The sequence below is a fragment of the Heliangelus exortis genome, chromosome 2, assembly GCF_036169615.1.
Source record: "Heliangelus exortis chromosome 2, bHelExo1.hap1, whole genome shotgun sequence".
Taxonomy (NCBI): Eukaryota; Metazoa; Chordata; class Aves; order Apodiformes; family Trochilidae; genus Heliangelus; species Heliangelus exortis.
The window spans coordinates 23,926,049-23,941,932 of NC_092423.1; the positions used below are offsets into that span (position 1 = coordinate 23,926,049).

The following is a 15,884-nucleotide window of genomic DNA, read 5'->3' on the forward strand; positions in this document are numbered from 1 at the left end:
GATGCAAGAGGAGTCAGTCACTACGTATTTGTTATGGTACTGGAAACAAAAACATTTCACTATCAGTACTGAAGCAGCTTTGCCTGTGAACCCCATGGAGCAGCTATATCACTTCCAGAGCATGACAGCAGCACTTCAAGCACACACAGATGATCAGAACAAAGTTATATTCAGACAATTAAAATGACATACTGGCTTATTTATGTATTTGGAAGACAGGGGCTGGCATTTCCATTTTTATTTTCTTCTGTTGCAGGTAGTTGTGGAGAAGTAAAATAAAATATCACACAGGACAGAGTATTTATGCTATGTTTGTTACAAGTTCTTTTACCAAAACTGCACCACCACAACCTAAAAAAACCCAACAAAACCAAACACAACCCCAAACCAAATCCCTACTGTTCACTGCATCTTGCCTTTAGTTTAACCTCACTGACAAAACAGTGTCTACAACTGGTAACATCAAGCCCTAAAGCAGAAAATATTTGATCCAGATATTCTTACTATGGTTTAGAAGGACACTGTTGCAACCCAATGGTTGTATTTTCCCAAGAACTTAACTTGAAGAGTAATTTTTTCTGTAGAATGACAACATAAAATCACCTTTCTTCCTCAGTTTTTAGTAATGGTTTGCAGTCCAATAATCAGGGTCTCAAAGTTCTAGAAATTCTTGGCAATCTGATATTCAAAACATGCAATAGAGGTAAGTTCTAAGTTAGCACCTGCACAATGGAAAACGGGTGGGTCAAAAGTGCCATCTGTAGTTGACCACTGAGGATGGATGGGCAGTTAAAAGCTAACAGGAGGCCCAGCAATGGGTACTTCAATGGAAGATCTAATGAGAATTTCACGTAAAAACTAAAATCAAATGGTTGCTTGTGTTTTCTTGTGTGCACATGTAATTTATAAAAGCTTTTTTTTTTTTTTTTTTTCCAGTTTTAAAAGCAACTAATTTAAAGTAAAACAGCTTTATGATTTAGGTCAACATTCTGTAGCCCTCAAGTACAAAAATATAAATACAAACTGTTTAAACAGTATCTTTAATGAGATTCTGGCAGTAGTTTTTTTATCTAACAAGACACATCACGTAACAGATCTGCCACTGAACTTGCTTAAGAGTAAAATCAGCTTCAATATGAAGCTGTTAAGGTATCAAAACCCTGCTTTTTACATGCTAAATATCTTCAGCAAGTGTGCACTTAAAACACAGCAATGAATTAACTATAATAACTAAATACAAACATGAAACTCTGCACACGGAACATAATTCATAGAACTAGGGAACATAACTCAGAACTGGTTACAACAAATGATTACCTGCATTTTGTTAATTTAAAAATGGTACAAATCATGCAAAACAATTCTAAAGATAAAGCAAAGAAAGCTACCAGTGTTTGCAAGAAGTGTTCAACTAAACCAAAATTACATTAAATGAAATACGCATATTTACTAGCAAAGATCTATCGCTATTTTAAAGAAGCAGAGGTAAAATCTTCAGGTTTTGAACGTCAGTTATACTGCAAAATGTCATTGCTCTTGCTTAATGCAGAAGCACATGCTCAGAAGCCCAGAACTGCTGACCATGGTTCTGGCTTCCTTAGAATCACAGATGCTGCATGGATTTAGAATAGCAGAGATTTGCAAGAATCAAAGGCAAAGGCACCCTATTCAGTTAGCAAAAACAGTAGCATTCCCTTTCTCATAAGCATGAAGACAGTAATGGGGCAGATGATAAACATTTCTACAAAGGCAGTGTTTTTAATGTCATCATTATTTTCCCATTTTGTAAATGCCACTAGCAGACACCAGCTTGTAATAGTTTATGTATAATATTAACCTGCAGGATGAGCCTGGGATTTTATTCGTCCTGATTTACAAATAAAGACTATTACTAATGCTTTAGAAGACTACTTTTACTATCTAAAAAATTTAACTCTTATTTTCCAATATTATACACCCCAGCTGGAGAACCATCTCACACTGTTTCAAACATCTAAAACTGCTTACTGGAATTTTATAAAAGGTGTACCTCATGTATTAAGCAGGAGCCATAACAATGTTCTTTCCCAGCACAGCTGCATCTGGCTGGCTACTGAGAGTTTAGGAATAGTTCTAAAACACAGGAAAACTCATGCAGTTTGGTGAAGTTTGCTGTCATTTCACAGTTTAAATTTCCTTTAGTCATTGCACTTCTGTTGATAGTCTTGTGTTTTTTTAAATATTATTCTGAATTTGAATTTGAACCAGCGATCTTCTTTTTCTTCTTTTTACCATGTTTCTTGTGCTTCTTTCTCTTTTTTGTTTTATCCTAAGAAATAATAAAATAGATGGAAGTTATTATATGAGAAAACTGCCTTCTATTAAATTCTGCTAATGAAAGATAAGAGCACAGAAAGGATATCAGTACAAAGACATTTCAAAAGATTTCTATAAAAGCTCGCTGAGAAATCACAAAAAGAAAATTCATATTTTACCCAGTAATTTGCACTATTATAAACAGCCTTCACTTTATCTCCATCGTGGTATGGCTATTTCACTACTCTCACCACAGTCACTATTATATTTCCTAATATTTTAAATGACTTTCAGCGCTTTACACAGTTCTGAGAAAGTAGCAAGGAAGTGCTTTGACAAGCAGTGACATCCTTACGTATGTGGAAATAACTAGAATGTTTATAGATTGTAAAGTAAGTGCTTATATTTATTGTGCAAAATTAAATAGTTCAACTACACTTGGCTAGAATCCCCAGCACTTGAACCTTGTTTAAAATAAAACAATTATGAGCTCAGTCATGAATATGAAACATGAATATACTCAATTAACACTACAGGATTCAGTCTTGAAGTTATTAACCTGACTGTTGTAATACAGAAGCTAACAAATACAATATTGTTTTTTTGCAAGCAGAATTTCAACTGGAATTCTTGACTAGATGTGGCATTATGTAAACAAAACAGTATTACCTACACATACAATTATTTTAAGAAAACCCCCCACTATCAGTCACCAGAAATTTTATGGCAAACAGCTTATATGATTATGAAAAAACAAACAAATTGCATGGAAAATTGCATTGTGTATCATTGAAACTTGTACACTTGCATGTTTAGGTGACTATGTAAACCTTCCCTTAGTTCTCAGTCATCTAGACAACTGAGATGTCTAATTAGACACACTGTTACTCACAGAGAAGACAGAAAGATACAAAGGCATCTCCAGCTGGTATTTCAGATTTAAAAATCACTGTACTCCTAACTGGGGAGCCTCAAGTACATGTGATAAATTTGGATCATTTTATATAAATCACTGCTGAATCTTCTCCTCACTTTTATCAATGGAAACAAATCAACAAAACTGAGAAAAGTAACAGCTTGCTGACAGCTTTTAATTTTGTTGGGGCAATAATTCTGTTAGTATAAAAGCCACAGCAATTATAACCCATGACCCTTTTCATGGTCTGGTACAGGGGGCTTACCAAGGAAGAATTACACACAGCACTAGCCACAGAACAGCACTCATGTCTGCGTGGCAAACCACCACTCCACCTAATATTTCACAGATATTAGTTGTTCTAGTAGGTCAATACAGAATAAAATACATGCTACAGTAAGTGTTAAACTTACATAAATACCAAATAGTATATATCTAGATAGGTCGTGACAAATTCCTTTGATTCAACAACTGAAGAAATTATATCAGCTGGTAAATAAATAGCTAATATAGAAGCACGTGGCAGTAGACTTTTGCTATAAAACATCTGTATTGCTGAAAAATGTGAAAGTGGAAATTAACCAAGTACAGAGTGTTTTCATCCCGAAACTACAGTATGACTAAAATAGGATACTTGCTGTTTTCTCTTTTTCCTCATTATTTTTCTTCTTTTTCGCTTGCACCTAAGAAAATAAAATAAATCAAATGTAATGGGAGAGCACCTTTGGAAATGCTGTTTTAAATTGAAGTTTGACCTTTTGTTGCATATAAATGAATGATGACACAATAGCAGTGGAACATACTGAACAATAATCCATGAAGAATTCCCAGGCAACCCTCAGCAAGACAAGAGGGCACAAGAGGTCTCAAGTTGTGCTGGGGGAGGTTTAGGTTGGACATTAGAAAGAATTTCTTTACTGAGAGGGTGATCAAGCATTGGAATGGGCTGCCCAGTGAAGTGGTGGATTCTCCATCCCTGGAGATATTTAAAAAGAGACTGGATGTGGCACTCAGTGCTATGGTCTGGTAACTGCAGCAGTAGTGGATCAAGGGTTGGACTTGATGATCTCTGAGGTCCCTTCCAACCCAGCCAATTCTATGATTCTAAGAAACATTTGTTATCTGTTTTAAATTCTAGAACATGCATCATCCAAACACAAAATTTGGGAACACACTCTACTTTTAATACACAGCAAAAAAAGAAACAGTGGATACAATGCTAAAATTACTAAGCTAGTACTGTAATAAAAAATCTTGATGAAAAAACACAACACACTGGAAGCTTTCCACATTTTTTAATCCTACAAGAATATAAATCCTCTCAGTAGATAGGCTACAAGGAAAAGACTGAGGTGATTATATCTAAACTTTTTAAATTCTCTGGAATAGACAGCAAAAAAAATTTAGCTATCTTGATATTTACCAATCTATTCACAATTAGCAGAAAGAAATCTTGTGAAAGACACCACAACAAACAGCTTTGTTTTACAGAGCTCTAAAATGCCTGTAAAAAGTTGAAAATTTTCAAGAAAATCAATTAAAAGTGACTCATAGGTGATACGAACTGCACTAAACAACTCTTACAGAAAGTTTTTATTAAAGAAAAATATACAAACAACTTTGAATGAGCTGCATTCTTAAATTCAATTGTACAGAGCAGAACAGTTTCAACAATATACTAAATTTAAGCTACATCTTTCATTCACCCAGGTAACTCAGTAAGCTAAAAGCTTTATGCTAACTGGAATTGAGGCTTCACACTCACCTCCTCTGTCTGATCTGATTCTGACAAGGATTCTGATGATAAAGGTCCATCACCACGATCGGATTTCTTCCTCTTCCTGCGGTGATTTTTGCCTTCCTACACAAAGTAATGCATTTGTGAGCAAAGTCAGGCCTTTCAAATTCTATAAAACTTCTGCTCACAACTTAGACTGAAATAGTACTTCTAGATTTCCAAGTTGTGAAATATTTTACATATTGTAGAAATTAAACTAATTACTCGTCATCAACAAATTACAGTACCAGTTGTTAAAATATTTTTAGTGGAAATAATATTTGTCCGCATGTTCCTTTCTTTTGTTACCAAGATACAATAGTTTCATAAAAGTGAAAGGAATAATAATACAGTATTAGTCTTTTATTTTAAATAATAACACATGAAGCAGTAAGCATTGGAAAATAAAGTGCTTCACCACTTTTAAATACTACTGAGTAAGCAAAGATGTCTCAGTGTGTGCAAACACTGTAGCTTCAGACTCTTGCTTTGTTGATGAAATTAGAAGAAAAATACTCCCTCTGTATCTGTGTGCAACAAGACAAGCTATCCTTGCTAGCTGCATTTCAACACAACATAAAATCTCAGTAGATTTAAAGGACAGACTCTTTTTTTTAGTATTTTGATGCTGCATGAGATTGTTTGGAATGAGATACTTCTCCCTGTGCCCCCCCTTCTTTTACTCTGCAACAGGCAAGGTGTTCCTAAGATTGAAGCTACTTTCTTACATTCAATTTCTAAGGCCAGAAACTGACAGAAGAAAAATCCTGCTAATCATCTTTTTGTAAGCTGTGATCACACATCTCAGCAGAGCTATTTAGTCTTTTATAGGCATCTCAACCCTCTTCCAAAAGTACCCATAAAAATAAACATGATGCAGGCCATTTGAGAGTCAAGGCATTTTCAGATAGGGGAAGATCTCTTGTCCCCAAATGCATTTTGCTTTCAGAAGACCTGTGAGCGTAGCATTACAGCTGAACCTGGGGGCTATGACAGACACTTGGTCTTTGAAAGGGAAGTTAAAAGAAGTTGGTAGGAAACAGAAACTGAAATGGTGGCAGGAGCAAGGAAAAAGAAACCAAACACATTTGCTTTAGGCAATGGAGAATGGAGAATTTGTACATCTAAATCAATACTGCTGATTGGAGAAGTAGAGGTTGATTTGATAAGAAAGGTCACTGGAAAGAAAGACTAGAGTAGAAATAACTAAAATTTAAATCAACAAGATTATCTGTATTAAATATAATGGAATGAAGAAAGTCCTCTGGTATGTGTACAAAATGGTGAGGTGGCAAGAAGGAGAAAGGACCTTCACGTGCAGAGAAAAGACAGAATAAGGTTAATTTTTACTAAGCTAATACATTTTTTTCTCTGCAATTTTTCACAGCCATCATAAGAACAGTATCTGTATTTATGGCTACATTTAGATAAATACATCCTGTGCTTGATGTCCCTTAGTTTACAGCAACAAGCCAGTGCCCTACCAGGCATGCCACTGCAGTGTAATCACACAGACTCGTCAGATCAGCGCGACTGCTCAGGATACAACCCAAAATACTAGAATGCAGCTGATCTACTATAGTAGTTTAGATACTCATAATAACAGCAGATCCAGCAGTTCTCACTAGCAACAATAACTAAAATAGGAGCTGAATCCAACTAAAAGTCCACCTTAAACTGGAGGTGCCAGAATACTTTCTGACCGTGTAGTTTTGGACAGAAAATTTCTATGGGTGTAAATTGAGTCATTCAATATAAAACAAAACAAAAAAACCCAAACAAACCCACAAAATGATCAAACAAAAAACCCCACACAAGACCAGAGTTCTATTATGCCTATAATATGCAGTTCTTATGTAAGTACTTCAAATGTAAGAATACCTTCTCTTTTTCATAATCTTCCTTTGACCTTTTCTTTTTTGTGCTGTCCTAAATAGAAAGAAAAACATGAGAAAATTATTTCAGGAAAAAGGTCAAAACTGCCAAGGTAGTCTAACCCATTGTTTTGGGTTTTTTTTGTCTGTTGAAGGTCATTCTACAGAGTTGCTCCTTCTGTCTTGCAGTTAATGAGAAAAATATGAATAAGCCCTAATTTTGACAGCTGCTAACTTCCTGAACCAGCAGTGTGAGAAGTACTTGCAGTACAGGCAGAGAGTCACTGGAAAGGATATCAGCAATCACTACTGTAACCATATCACACATCTGGCATGAGTCTTTATTCTCTACCCATGTCCATCTCTGCTGATTAGGCAAGGGTTAAGCAGATACTTCCACAGAGTTTGAGCAGTAAGGGTATCTCTGTCATAGTAGTTGTCAAAATCCCATTAGCATAAAAATTCATAAGTGTATGCAAACAGGTTTTCAGCACAATTTATACTAATCTAAAGATCCAATTTAGATCTCTGATCTAAAGATCAAATTATTTCTGCCAGGTGACCAGTGGAAGTGTATTCCTGATTGCTACAGTAAGAATGCATGGCTTTAAATTTGGAAGATTAAAAAGATACCAACACGTAAAAGTCAGAAATGTTTATGTCTTTATAACAAAGATCAATTAAATATCTGGATATTTACCTTGCTGTCTGACTCGGATTCAGAACTTGAACTTGTTGAAGATTTCCGTGAAGAGCGGTATTTCTTTTTCCTTCGTTTCTTCCCCTGCTTTTTATCCTATGCAAAAATATTGAAGGAAAAAAAGAAAAATACAACCCTAAATTTATTCTCACTAGAATGACAGACTTAGATTAAATGTAAAAAATAGGGAACACCAAATTCATAAGTGTTATCATGTTCTCTGAAGAGATAAAGTATAGTAAAATTGATTCTTTTAGCAAAAGACCTCCGTAATTCTTCTGCATTAAAAAAAATATTAAAAAATCCAGGTTCTCTAGATTTCTGTTTATTATTTAGATGTGTGCTATAGAAACTGATTATCTGTAGCAAAGATTTTTGCTAAAAAGTAAAACGGTATGTTTGCATTTTTATGATTAGATAGGGGATTCTGTTGAAAAACCATTTCATTTTATAACAGGAATGGATCCAGTTTACAAGCCTGACACTCAAGATTTACAGTGTTCATAAAGAAATTATTGAACACATGCGTATGTAAAATTCATAACTTTATTATATGTACCAAATGCATAAAAATTAAAGTTTTATGCAAACCAAGGCCTCAAACAATATTCTAAAATATATTATGAAAATCAGAGTTAAATAAGCCTTGTGAAAAAAACATCCAATAAGGCAGTTCTTACCTCATCTTCTGAATCAGATGAACTGCTGGAAGAATCAGAGCTTGATGAAGAAGAGGAAGATGAAGACAACTTGACCAAACACAACAAAAAGTAAAGCTTGTGAGATGCAGCATTTTGTCTGGCAAATTGTCAAAGGTCCATTAAAACACTTCCTTTAAAACTTCTTCACTTGCAAAGCATTATCAATTGGTATTTTACTCCAAGAAACTGGTATTCTACAGATTTTCTTAAGTAAAACTGTAAAAAATTACTTTCAACATTTTTCGTTTAATTATTTGTATTTAATGCTCTATTCCTCCCTTTAAGCAGAAGTAAAGTTCTCCTTGTAGAGAATGCAATTCACCCCTTTTAAACAAAAATAAGACAAGTTAACAGGTAGATTCAAAATTACAGCTAGGCTTTCTTTCCAAGAGAACGTAAATGACAACTAGGAACAACTTTAAAGCAAAAGAAAACTCAGAAAACTGAAAATTTTGCTCACCCTATTAGATTTCTTCTTTTCCTTTTTCTTTTTCTTAAAAACAGAATAAAACAAAGGTTACTTTGGTATCATGGTCTTTTGTTGTGGATTTAGTTTATTTACTTTGATGCTGATTTAAAAAATGTATTTATGACATTTGGTATTGGCAGCATCAATTATAAATCCAGTTCCAAACACAGATGGTATGAAATTGAAAATAACTTACCTCTTTCTTTTTGGAGGAACTCTCGCTTCCACTCAGCAATTTCTCCCTGTGTTTTTCCAGTTCTTTCTTCCAATTCTGAAAACAAAACCAACAGAAACAGTGACATGAGTGTCATTTACAGAGAGCATTTTTTAAGAGAGCTTTTTCAAAATCTTGTCCTCTACCTGATATTATTTAGTTTTCACAAAACCCACAGAAAATAAATAGCACATACTGTTAACCAGGTAATGCATTTGATTTTACACAAGATTAGTACTATATGAAATATGATGTTAGCTTACAGCCTAATGTTCAAGTTGTTTGGATATGAGAGATTGTTATTTATCTTGAAGGTCATCGATTGTGGTATTTTAAGTTCTGTATTACAGTGTTCTTGCTAGGTCACTTCAGAAAGCCAGGGCACGCTACCAGAAAACTGCTATTTTGTCTATTTTGTTTTAAAATCACATGAAGCAAGATTTCAAGACCAATTCTCCTGGCCCTTCTTCAGTGCATGGCTGTCTTTAGTGTCTGTTCTGTGCCTTGTCAGTGTCAACGACTTGAATATTAAATTGCTATGCACATCTTCATAGAAAGGCCCACGGCACAGGCAGAAGTCTCTCATTTCTCCTTTTCAATCCCTCACAAGCTCCCCAGGTCTACTTAAAATCCTCCCTTCAAGAACTCCAACACATCCAAACCCCCTGCATCAGACTCAGAGGCTGCTAGCTTCAGCCTGCACTTTTCCTGCTTACTGTGTCACACACACCTTATTGCTCCCTTGTGCACTTGTTGTTCTGATCCTCCCTTTCCTCACCATGAAGCTGTATTGATATTCTATTGGCAAAGCAAAGATAATCCACATATTGTGGAAGGGACAGAAATATCAGGAATGAAGCTTACACCTGTGCAGTGCCCTATGATACAAAGATGCCCAAGTCAGCATACTCTGAATTAGCTGAACAGCACTGCCAAGGACCATGGCACATTAGTCAGGATACAGTACTATGTGCTTTGTGTTTCCATGGCCAAGGCAGCATCTTACACAGAATTGCAGTGGGCTGTCTGCTCTGATATAACAACTACCTAGAGCTACCTGAGGGGTTTGTAACAGCTGCCTGGGTGTTATTAGGCACACAGTCTCTTTAAATTATTGTAAGACTGGAAGTGTCACATCTTTAAGAAAAAGCCTGTCTGTCAGTTAAACAAAAGACTTAAAAGCTCATTTGGAGACTTGTAATCTTTTCAGCCATTCAGAGATTTGTTCTTAGGAGCTTTAGGAAGAACTTGGCTATTTCACAATTCCCTGAACCCCTTCCTATCTTCTATCAAGGCTAGTTTCAATTACTTCACAATAAAGATAAAAGCAGGAAAGGAATATGATTAAATACTAAACCAAACTCATCAAGCAAAAGTTCACAGAGCACAGCAAAACCAATCCTTTCAGAACAGGACCCCATCACCTTCCACATGCCAGTATAACTTCAGAGGCAATAAGGCATAGCAAGAGCAGAGGTACTGACTGCACCCTGCCAGCAGCCAGGGAGAGTAATACGCTTCAAATAGAAACTTGCACACAATAATGAAGACTACTGCTTGAAGCTTACCCCAAGACATCAGAACCCAAAAAGGAACAGTTAAATTTATCATCTATTAATTTTTTCCTATGTATACAACATGAGTTATATCTGAAATTTTCTTCTGTAATAGCAATCTCCAGTAGCTACTGAACACAAGCATCAGAACAGCTGCAGTAGGGAGTGAACCAGCAAGGAACATAACCAGCTTAGGATGAGAGAGAAAGAAGTGCTTTATAGCTCCAACACAAACAAACCAGAACACTTACTCCTGAAAAGCTTGAGTGAAGTGAAATGTTACAGGTATTTGGTGTTGCTAATGATAATGGAGGAAAAGTAGCATATAAGATCAGAAGAACCAAGTATTAATATACTAATAACATTACCAACCTCATTCATCTTTTCTTCAAACTCAGCCAAGGCCCTGGATCCTTTCTTTTTCTTTTCTAATTGCTCTTTCACTTCTTCCCTACATAAAAAAGATGGCAGATCACAATTTTCACAATTAAAAATACCTTCTTAAGGGTCTTAACTTTTTGTAGGGTTTTTTAAAGTTTAGCTTTGGCTGAACTGCAAACAAAAAGAATGAAAGCATCTTAGATGTTACGCATACGGTGACCTAACCCTAATAACTTAAGTACAGTAGCTAAATCCCTCCCCTCTGAAGATCTAAAGCTAACTAGGTATATTGCTCTCTAATGTCTTACAAGAGAAGACAAAATGGACATAAATTAAGTTGCTGATGATGTATCAGTGATGATTTTGTTGGGCAGGATAAACTGTGTTCTGCAAATATACAAGCAAAATGTTTTTCTAGAGATCACTTTGTTTAAAAATGAAATATATCTGCAGGCTTTAGGTATTGGGATTTGTGAAAGAGGCAAAATGATGCATGTTCTCCTGCTCTGAGAAACTATTGCCAAAATATTTTAAGACAAATAAGACACATACTTTACAAAATCAAATGCTATTGGTTTTATAAAAGGAGATTGAATACATATTTAGAAAAGAACACCTTGGCCAGAGACAAGGAATCTTAAAAAAGGAATTAATGTCTGTTGTGGTGGGGAGGTAGGGACCATGTCATCTTAGTAGGAGGAAACTAATCATTTTCTCAAAAGGTCAGAAGGCCACTTACCATGTTGGTCTTGGCCTGTTCAAGTAGTCTTGTATTGTTGGTCCCGAAGTTTGGGCAGGACCTCGAGCTCTGGCCATAGCTATGGGATTCATGTAAGCCTTGAATATGAAATAACAAAAAGAAATGCAGTTCATCAGCTGTCCTATCATGCCAAAATCTGTCTATTTGTTCTGCACAGGAACTTTTTTTCACTCACTGAAAAATAAATCTGACTTGTTTCTAAAAGCATCAAATACTTAACTAAACTAAGCTGATTTGGTCTGGCAGAAAGACTCAGGTAAGTGATTCCAATTTGAGTTATACTGTAGCAGAAAGAACTCATTCACAAAGAAACCATGTTCCTTACAATAATTCCCTTCCTGAGTAACGGTTTTGCAAACTGAGTACAGTATCACAACAGATGAAATAACCTTCCTTGAGATATGGAAAATATAATTTCAGCTCTTACTCTCTGGGACAAATGATCGTATGCCTTTAGAATTCTGCTCAAAATTGGTGATAGTAGATTCAACAAATTCTGCATAAAGTTTCTTGCTGTAACATCAAAAAAAGCAAGCGGTGGTGCTTTGCTACAACTCTGCATGTAGAAAATCCTATGGCACAGATTATTTTAGGGAGGAAAAAAAAATTAAAAATTCCCAAACTCCCAATGTTATGAAGTATTTCATTTTTCAAACCCATCTATCCTCTTCCTAGTCAGTCTAAAAAAAACAGATTATAAAAGATTAATTTAAAATCTATAATCTGTAATCTATATCAGTAACTAATGGAAAACCCTAATTTAACAAAAAATTCTTCAATTTAGTTTTAACACCAATAACATTTTGCTTCACGTGAAAGGGAGTTCCATGTCTCCCCTTACATTATGGTATTTTATCACTATGTCATCCCAACATTTAGCAATTTATTTTTGCAAAACGTAACACACTGTTCTTCTCACTGCCCACAGTTTGGAGAGGAGGAAAAAAATTAACAGTCAAAACAATGACTAGCTTTGGTTGCCCAATCTGAGATAATTTAGAAGTACAACATTTTGTAGATTCAAAGTAAAAATTCAACCACGTGTAGCTCTTCCATGTCCAACACTGCTTTATAAAGCAAGGGCATAAAGTAAGCATTCGGAAGCCACCACACACTGCAAGTGACCATTTGTGAAAGCTGCCAGAAGAAGCTGCTGCTGCATCCCCTCCTGCTCCCCCCATTGTAGAAGTAGTGGCCACAGCAATGCCAGGGTTCTGGACTGCACTGCAAGCAGATTGGTGGACTTCAGCACTTAGGACTACATTTAGTCCTGGAAGAGGGACTCCAGGTTCTGCCTGGGATGGCACAGATTGGAGGAAAGCACTCCCCATACTGAATTTGGCTTGTGGTCCATAGGATGGACAACACTGCAGCGATCCAACGACTCTTTCAAGTGGACCATTTTATGACTCAAGCTAACTTTGCAACTCCTAAGGGTGACATTTGCTGCCATTTCTTGGGCCTTTGCTGTGTGTCTTCAATCCACACAAAAAGGCAAAGTAACACAGGCAAGTAACACTAAAGTGTACCAATTTAGACCAGTTTGATCTCATCTTTTCTTGCAGCCAACTGGGCGTATGTGCATGTGTACTTACACCACCTAAAGATACGTGTTCACATTAATAACTCTAGCACTTTATTATATTACAAAAATTCTACATTTGAATTCAGCTTCAAGTGGAAAAGAATTTTCTTTAACAATGCAGGAAAGCAGTATTTGAACACTGTTTTCGTTAAACAAAGGTAATTTCAATGTATTAGATCCACTAGAGGAGACAACAGAAATCTAATGCCTGACTTGGCTTATTCCAGTGAATAAAGTGAGTCAACTCTTTTTGGTTACCATTCAATAGTTCATGTTTGAAAGCTCTAGCTTTTTACATAATAATTATTCTTAGAAACAATGTTAAATAAAAATTAGCTACTTTCTTACCTAAGCTAAGCTGAAATGAATACACCACTCCACCAACAAAACTCACTACCTATAGAAGAGGCTTAAACTGCAAATGCTTGCTTTCTACTACCTGAAAATGACCCCAAAGAAGTAGCTAGGAAGCTTCCTCCAGTCAGTGGTTTGCTTTAACTTTCCAGCAGCAAGCACATAATGACTGAATACTGCTCTATATTCCACAATTAGGAAATTCATGTCTTAAAACATATTCTTATAATTTCAAAGAGCTTTATTTTTGAATAATTACTGTGCAAATAAACATTTCTTACAAGTATTTATACTATTTTGCCAAGCAGCTTGTCACTGGCCAGAAAGAGCACAGAAATGCACTCTCAATAAAGGAAGTGCTTGTCTCCACATTCATTTACTTCTTTTGGCAGCTTGCTCAAGCAGTTATTAAAACATGTTTGTTGTACAGCTTCCATGCTCATGAAAAACACAAGCCACCTTCAGTCAACTAGGGTTCTCTGGGCAAACAATACAAACTGTTACTGCCTTGCAAGTATCCTTCAGATGTGAAAAAAAAAAAATATTTTCCATCACTGGAAAATTTGACAAGTCAAAACAACAGTGTATTTAAGAAGGGACATGGGAAAGCAGTAACAGGTGGAAAGCTCTATGATCACAGAAGAGAAGCAAAGGGCACTGCATTGTAATTTGTATTTACTAGCAGCCATCATGGCATGATGAACATAGAAATACAAAGATTTGCTAGCATTGGCATGTGTATCCTAACTATCATATTAGAAGACAATTAAGAAAAAATAATTAGATTGCAAAAACAGTACAAGAGGGTAATACATTTCAAACAGAGCCTGGGTCCTGCAGCCTAACACTGTCAACTCTTCCTCAGTAGACGATGCTTTATTTAGGCATCAAAATAATGATTAAAAGCACTTAGCTATCCCTGCGTATAGTGCTTATGTCCACTATGTCTATTACATGCTATTTCACCAAGGTAAGCAAAGACATTTCCCTGATGGATCCGAGTACAAACTCACAGTACTGAAAAGGGGGGAGGAAATGCTAGTCTTATGACTTGTTTTTAATCAGAAAACTCATTAATTGCAAGCTTACAAAGCCAAAATAAAACATTAGCTTAAGGTGAATGGCTAAATGGTATAAAAAAATCTTAAATAAAAATAAGTGGGTCGAATGTGGTAATAGTTAGGTAAGCTAGGCTGTTATCAGGTGTGTTTTGGGCTTCTGACTGCTGGCTCCCGAGGCCAGTAGAGCGCTGCGTAAAGCTAAATTGAAATTGCTCAGGTATAGCTGAACGCCAAGTTTAAGGATCAGAGCTACTTCAGTGAATGCTGCAACTCCCACTGGGAACATTTTATTTCTGTAAGGACCAGGCCAGCATCTTAATCATCTTCACTTCGCAGATCACAAGGCAGGCATCAGCAGTCACGACTCTTGCCGGATCTGACAAGGCGATCAGAGCTTCTGCCGGGGAGACGCGGGCATACCCTGCCCACGCCGCGGGACACCCCCCACCGCGGACACCCACCCCGCCACCCCACGCCGTGGGGCCTGGAGCAAGCCGGGCCCCGCTCCCCCGGGGCCGCGCACCCCGGCCGGGCGGGTCCGCAGGGCAGGGCCCGCCTTTGTTGCCTGGCGGCACGGGGGCCCGAGGTGGGCCGGACCCCTGTCCCGACCCCACGCAACCACCCGGCCCTCGCTTTCCTCCCGCCCGCTGCGGAGCAGGCCCGGCATTGCGGGGCTACTTTTCTCCCTTGAGAGGCGGCAGCCCCCTTCTCCCTTCCCCCCCCGCCCCAGCTCGGGCGACCGGAACACGGGGAAAGGGCCGGACAGGCCCGCTTAGGCCGCCGCAGCGGTGCGGCTGCTCGGGCTGAGACAGCGCCCAGCCCCCCACAGCTTCCCGCCCGAGGCCCTCTCGAAGGGGCCACTGCGGCGGATCCCAGCGACGGCCGCCGGGCTGGCCTGGCCCACGCAGCAGCTTCCCCGCTGGGCTGTCCGCGTTACTCACCACCCGGTTGTCCCGCTTCCCCATGGTGCCGCCGAAGCCCTGCGCCGCCGTCCGCCGTCACCGCAGTCCAGCCCAGGGCCCGTTCCTCGCACCCGGGAAGCTGCTCCGCAGCCGCCCCGGCTCTGCTCGGCACCCAGCAGCCGCCGAGCTGCGGGGAGCGGCGATGGCGGCGGCCACGTAGCGCCGCCTGCCGGGGCCGCGGCAACGACTCCACGGCCCTCGCCGCCCCAAGCGCCTCCGCGCCGCTCCGCTCCTTCGCGGTGGGGCGGGGCCTCGCAGCCAGCGACGGGAGGCGGGGGT

General features: G+C 38.2%; 1 protein-coding gene across 3 annotated transcripts; it reads right to left on the minus strand.

Moving 5' to 3' along the window:
• Nucleotides 1-150: 150 nt before the first annotated feature.
• Nucleotides 151-15,884, minus strand: FAM133B (family with sequence similarity 133 member B). 3 transcript variants are annotated; one of them, XM_071735230.1, is made up of 11 exons: nucleotides 15,585-15,884; nucleotides 11,623-11,720; nucleotides 10,875-10,953; nucleotides 8,929-9,003; nucleotides 8,724-8,756; nucleotides 8,243-8,311; nucleotides 7,563-7,658; nucleotides 6,870-6,917; nucleotides 4,977-5,072; nucleotides 3,846-3,894; nucleotides 151-2,308 (listed from the first exon to the last, which is right to left on the minus strand). In XM_071735230.1, the coding sequence occupies exons 1-11, from the start codon at nucleotides 15,606-15,608 to the stop codon at nucleotides 2,304-2,306; spliced, it is 672 nt and encodes a 223-aa protein (XP_071591331.1). In that variant the 5' UTR covers nucleotides 15,609-15,884; the 3' UTR covers nucleotides 151-2,303. The 3 variants fall into 3 exon arrangements, with proteins under 3 accessions (XP_071591331.1, XP_071591329.1, XP_071591330.1); XM_071735228.1 differs by having other exon boundaries at nucleotides 3,850-3,894; nucleotides 15,585-15,877; XM_071735229.1 differs by lacking the exon at nucleotides 8,724-8,756 and having other exon boundaries at nucleotides 3,850-3,894; nucleotides 15,585-15,882.